This window comes from Peromyscus eremicus, unplaced genomic scaffold, assembly GCF_949786415.1.
Source record: "Peromyscus eremicus unplaced genomic scaffold, PerEre_H2_v1 PerEre#2#unplaced_1507, whole genome shotgun sequence".
Taxonomy (NCBI): domain Eukaryota; kingdom Metazoa; phylum Chordata; class Mammalia; order Rodentia; family Cricetidae; genus Peromyscus; species Peromyscus eremicus.
The window spans coordinates 77,293-83,292 of record NW_026735742.1 but is presented as its reverse complement, the minus strand read 5'-3'; the positions used below and the strand labels follow the sequence as shown (position 1 = coordinate 83,292).

The 6,000-nt window shown below is 46.1% G+C and overlaps 1 protein-coding gene across 1 annotated transcript in view; it reads left to right on the top strand.

Annotated features, from left to right (window-relative positions):
- Positions 1-222: 222 nt before the first annotated feature.
- Slco5a1 (solute carrier organic anion transporter family member 5A1) overlaps positions 223-6,000 on the top strand; it is a gene marked incomplete at its 3' end in the record, with an annotated part of 80,259 nt that continues 74,481 nt past the window's right edge. Inside the window, exons 1-2 of the mRNA XM_059253085.1 lie at positions 223-1,138; positions 3,860-3,864. Of these exons, the coding sequence (XP_059109068.1) occupies positions 223-1,138; positions 3,860-3,864 (921 nt within the window). The remainder of the gene's footprint in view (positions 1,139-3,859; positions 3,865-6,000) is intronic.

The following is a 6,000-nucleotide window of genomic DNA, read 5'->3' as shown; positions in this document are numbered from 1 at the left end:
ACCTCCCCTGGCACGAGGTGGAGAAACCTCCCCGCTGCGCCTCCGGTCAGGATGCTCTGGGCATCTCCCTGCTGCTGAGATGTTCAGTTACGCGGTTCTGACAACCGCAGCCCGAGTCTCAGGTGGGCACAACTGAGTGTGGGCCCGGTTTCGGCCCCTCGTGCAGGTGGATGAAAAGTGCCGGAGGCTTTGTATGGGATCAGCGATCAGATTTTAAGAGCCATGGACGAAGGGGCTGTGCAGTCCCGGGCCCAAGAGCAGCTGGAGGCACCTGCCGAGGTAGGAGCTGTCCAAGAGAAGTGCGAGTCAGAGACCTTCAGGTCTAAGAGTTTACCGGTCCTGCACAGCGCCTCCTGCCGGCCGAATCTCAGTGCTGGGAATGCAGATGGAGAACTGGCCTCGGGCTGCACTGAATCTTCGGGTCACCAGGAGATGCATGGAGGAGGGAACCTGATCGTCCCTAGTCCCTCTGCCCCATCCACTTCGGCAGGGACTACAGCGGAAGTCGTGGACTGTAACCACAAGATGGACCCCAGCAAAACTATGTCAGTGTCTTCTACTCTGGCCACACTCCAGGAGAGAAGGTGTCTCTACGTGGTCCTTACGGATTCTCGCTGCTTCCTAGTGTGCATGTGTTTTCTGACCTTCATCCAGGCGTTAATGGTCTCTGGGTACCTGAGCAGTGTCATCACGACCATTGAAAGGCGCTATAGCCTGAAGAGTTCCGAGTCCGGGCTGCTGGTCAGCTGCTTTGACATAGGGAACCTGGTAGTGGTGGTGTTCGTCAGCTACTTTGGCGGCCGTGGGCGAAGGCCTCTATGGCTGGCGGTGGGTGGACTTCTTATCGCTGTTGGGGCTGCTCTCTTCGCCTTACCTCACTTCATCTCACCTCCCTACCAAATCCAAGAGTTGAACACGTCGGTCTCCAACGATGGCCTTTGTCAGAATGGCAACTCCACGGCCACCTTGGAGCCTCTTCCCTGCCCCAAGGACTCGGGAGGAAATAATCACTGGGTGTATGTAGCTTTATTCGTTTGTGCACAGGTTCTCATTGGAATGGGCTCCACACCGATTTACACCCTGGGACCAACCTATTTAGATGACAACGTCAAGAAAGACAACGCATCCTTGTACCTAGGTAAGACTTTCAATTCTCTGGGGTGTACTTGGCTCACAGAGACATTCCTTATGTTCCCCAAATACAAAGGAACATGATCTTTCGTATTTTCAATGTATTAAGTATTGTGGTTCACTCCTTTTAAGTTCTATTTTTGGTGTGATATGTTTTGCAGTTTGGGGTAAAGAGTTCTTCGAACTAGTTTTCAGACGTGCTTCACATCTGTCTTTTCCCACCCAATACAAACTGTCAACAATAGGACAGGATAAGGCCCCTTTCCCCTGCTGTCCACCTTTGGGAAATCTCTAATTCATCAACTTTGTCTTCTGAGAGCTGTCCTTCCTAGAAGAGACCAGAAAGGAAGAGCGCTCACCAGCAGTTGTGAGTTACGGCTTTCCTCCGCCACTTCCCTTTCTCACCTCCCACAGCAGATAATGGGGTAGCCAGACCACATCTACTGTACCACTCCCATCCCTGCATTCTGAACACACCACCTGCATCTCACCCAAACACCAGCAAAGCCCGAAAAACAGCAGATGAGTGAGTTATGTCTGTCCATGAAGAGGCAGCACCCCAGGCTAGCAGATTTTCTGGAATTGGTAGGAGTTCGGTACCGTCTTCCGAAGAACACAGGCTCTGCGGTTTGGTTCCTTGACTTGCATTTAAGAGCATCAGTGGACAGAAGTGTTCGGGCTAAGTTCAGAGTGCCCATGAGAGGCCAGGCAGGTAGGGACACGGCTAATTGACTTCCTAGAAGCGGGTTTGATGGTTGTCAGCAGCTCTCTGTAGTAACTGCGCCGTTAAGAGTGCACTGAAAGATGAACTTGAACCCCAGGAAAGGATCAGTGTCACACTAGCTGAGTGCTCTGTTTTTCCCATTTCTCTACTGGATTCCACCTAAAACACCTAAAGGCTGTATGTGTGTATGTGGAGAGCTGTGTGTAGGCCACAGGACAACCTTGGGTGCTGTGTCTTGGGTCTTTTTTTTTTTTTTTTGAGACTAGGTTCCCTGGCCTAGAACCCCCCAAGTGGCTAGGCTAGCTGGCCAGCATAAACGTTCTTATTTTATAAAAATATTGAACAGCAAATCATCAAACTCTAGACATATTTAGTAAATTCTTAACTGTGTGTTGATAGGACCTTTGATGTGTGAATAAGGTTTTCAAAAGGAGTGAAAAAGACAGTCAATGTAGGAGGGCTATACTTTGTCCTCAGTCTACCCACTGTCCTTGGAAGGCCTCTGAGTTGTCTCCAGTAACTGTCCCAATGCAGCGTTTGTAACTTAATTTTGTTATTAAATGTAAGCACAGATGTTATTAAATGTAAGTACAGTAACTAGTCTCCTGTGCACAGAGGAGACTAGTTACTGTACCATTGTGTCTTCTAACACGTAATGTGGAAAGTTTAAACAACAGTGTAATACATGTCAATATACTGCTCACCAGATTTAATAATTGCCCTTTTTATCAGCTGAGTATGGTGGCCCACATCTGTGATTCCAGCACTTGGGAGGTGGAGGTGACAGGATTGTTGGGTCACTCTGGGCTACACGGTGAGTACTAGGCCAACCAGGGTTACCCAGTGAGATACTGTCTCATAAAACAGCAAACATTCATTTTGTCATGTTTATCTGCACCCCACCCCATGTGTGTATGTTTGGATGTGGGGAGCTCAGCTCTTTGGAAGTCCCTGTAGGCCTGTAGGCACCACTAAGCCTCAGCCTGCCTCTTCTAGAAAAAAGGGTATTCTGGGATGGAGTGTAGCTCAGAGGTAGAGTGCTTGTCTCATGGAAGACGTCATGGATTTGCTCTTCAGCATTACCAATACATAGAGAAACAAACAGAAACAAATAAATGTATTTTTCCCATACTGGCAGATGCACGTACATGCTAAGAAAGTTAAGAACTGTTAACTAATATCATCAAACACCTTTCCAAATTCAAATTTCAATTGCCACCCAAATTCCTTTATCATTTCTAATGTTAAAACTAGGACTTCCCCAAAGCCCACTTATTAATATAATTACATTTGGCTATTTGCCGCTATAGCTTTCAGAATGCAGAGAAACCTTTTTTGTGTGTTTGACATAGACTTTTTTGGGGGGACAAGGCTAGTTGACATGTAGAATGTTCACATTCTAGTCTTGTCTGATCATTTCCCTGTGGTGACTGTAAACGCAGACAAACCACTGGAGTGAGAGTGCTTTGTATTGTAACATCTGGCTGTTCACTGGTGATGTTTAGCTTAAACGCTTGATTGAGTGGATGATTAGCAAATGTTTTTACTGGAGAGATTGTTTCTTCCATTTGAAAACAATATGTAATTTTCAGAGTGATGTCTTGTATCCCTGTGATTATCCCAGTGTCTTTCCATATTTCTACACTTTACTTCCATTTACGTGGGGAATTCATATCCCTTCTATCCTGCTATAGGTACACCCTGCAGTGGACACAGACTTTCTCCATCGAAATCACAGGCCTCGTGTAAAGGGAAAATGTCTCTGGTCCGAATGCTGAGAGTGGATATTTCCAAAGAAAATAGCAATTGCACATTAAATACATATTCCTACGTAGCCTGGGCTGGGTGCTGTGCTGAGGGTGGGGCCTAGGGCTTTGAGCATGCTCCATGAGTGCTCTACCACTGAGCTCTGTGCTCATTTGAGGAGACCAAACGAATCACAACTTTTGAGGAGTTTTCAGGACAGGTGTGAAGTAACACATACTTTTTTTTTTTCTTTTTCAGAAAAGGTGCTGACAGGATTGGTTTTGTTTTTCATTCTTTATTTGTTTGTTTGTTTTTTGAAGTAATTGTAAATTGATGACCGCCTTAGGGTGCATTCTTAAGGAAACCCGAGATAATTTTGCTTTACATGAAATGAATTTTAGTAATCAAAAGAAGATTTTTTTGGGGGGGGAGGGGCATGGAGGGGGGCAGACAGAGGCTCACAGTGTAGTCCAGGCTGGCCAGGATTCATTATGTAGTCCAGGCTGGCTTTAAATCTGCAGTCCCTCTGCCTCAGCCCCTTAAGTGCTAGGATTACAGGCGCATACTGACACATCTGGTCCAAAACCCTTAGAAATAGGCTTTATAGGCTTCTTCTGTAAAAATTAAGACCAGAAGACTTCTGTTTTCCCAGAATGCAAGCCATGTTAACTGGTCAGAAGGTGGGATTCCTTTTCTAGTGAGTAACAATGGTAAAACACCATGTGTAATTTCCTCACAATGGCTCTTCTGTATCACCCATCTCCCTTTTCTCCTTTCTGGCCTTCTTAGTCAGTCTTTCCACCAAACGGCAACAACAAACCCAATGCCAGGTAGCCTGTTAGGAGTTGTGGGCAGGAACAATTATCTGAAGTAACATTAAAACTATCCAAGGGGGATATAACTGTCTATCTTCATCCTGGCAGACTTTGTGTTAGCATTCTGGTAGTTTTAAGTGCAGCAGCAGAAGTGAGGACATATCTTCGATAATAGGGCTTCTCTCCGTTAACCTCCCTGACTCTGCTGTAAGGAGAGAGCCTTGGTGTTGGCTTTGAGTAAAGAGAAAGCTTTGTCAGCATTAGTAATAAGTTCGGTGGCAATTAGACCATGATTTGGAAGTATATCTCAGAGAGGGGGATATGTGTGTGTGTGATTAAAAAAATAATTACCAACCACAGGGAAGGGAGTAAAAGCAGATGACCAATGGATATAAGAAAGGACGAATTTCTAGAACAAAGAGTCACTGGTGGGGCTAACAAGGTGGCTCAGTGGTTAAAGGCACTTGCTGTTAAGTCTGATGTCCTGGGTTTGAGCCCTGGGATGCATGTTGTAGAAGGAGAAGTTGCTCCTGCAAATTCTCACCTGACTTCCACACACACGTTATGTCACATGCATAAAAGAAACGAAGTGCAGTAAAGCCCCTTTAAAAGCCACTGGTCCACTTGGATGGCATTCACGACAAATGGTGATCGGGATGGCCTGGCCGACTGTCACAGACACCAGCTTCGCTGTATCCCTGGTCCTGCCCCGACTCACACCTCAGGAAGGAATGCAGTTGGTCAGAACGAAAGACAGAATAGGAGGCAGTGGACCATATTCTCTCCTGCTGACTGCTCTGGGACACTTTCACAAACCCTTCACTTCTTCCAGCTTCTCTTTTCAATGGAGATTATGACAGTTTCCCGCCTGTAGTATTTTGCAGATTAAGTGGGATTTCATGTGTGTAAGTGTTCTGTGAATAGTATGGGAGGCACTTCATTGTCAAATCAGAATCCAAGCTCATCCTAGACCATGGGCAGGAGGGGAGGGAGTGATGGTTTACTAATGTGTCTTCTATTTTTTCATAATCTGAAGAAGGAAAGAAATATTGTCCAAGAAGTCAAAGGATTGAATAGGAAATCACTCCCTCAAAACAGGACACAGGAAATGTCTTGCTCAGCATTTCAGTAATGCTGTTTCCTAATTACATTTTATGAGGACTCAAGGTCCTGCCATCAGAAGATTCTGCATGACTATCTTTCTTTAATGTACATCATCAAGTGCATTTACAGCTTGTGCAAGCACAATAAAGCTCTTTTAAGTGTGAGGGGTGTGTGGCCCGGCTTCCCCACTCTGCATCTTTGTTCCTATGGATACACTGGAGCAAATGGACGTTCCAATAGCGACAGAATTCAACAGACGTGCCCCTCTAACGACAGGCAGCTTGCCGCAACCTGGGAACCAGGAAGGAGCCGGGCGATAGTTTACTTCCTGGGTGTGTCGGCATTCCCAACAAGCATGAGGAGGCACATTAATGTCCCCGTCTGTCTTGAAGAGGGGCAGGAGAAGCCGTGGGTGGGGAAGGCAAGAAGGGGTGTATCAGAGTAGGAATGTACTTTCCCTGGAGACTTTTGAGTCGTTTT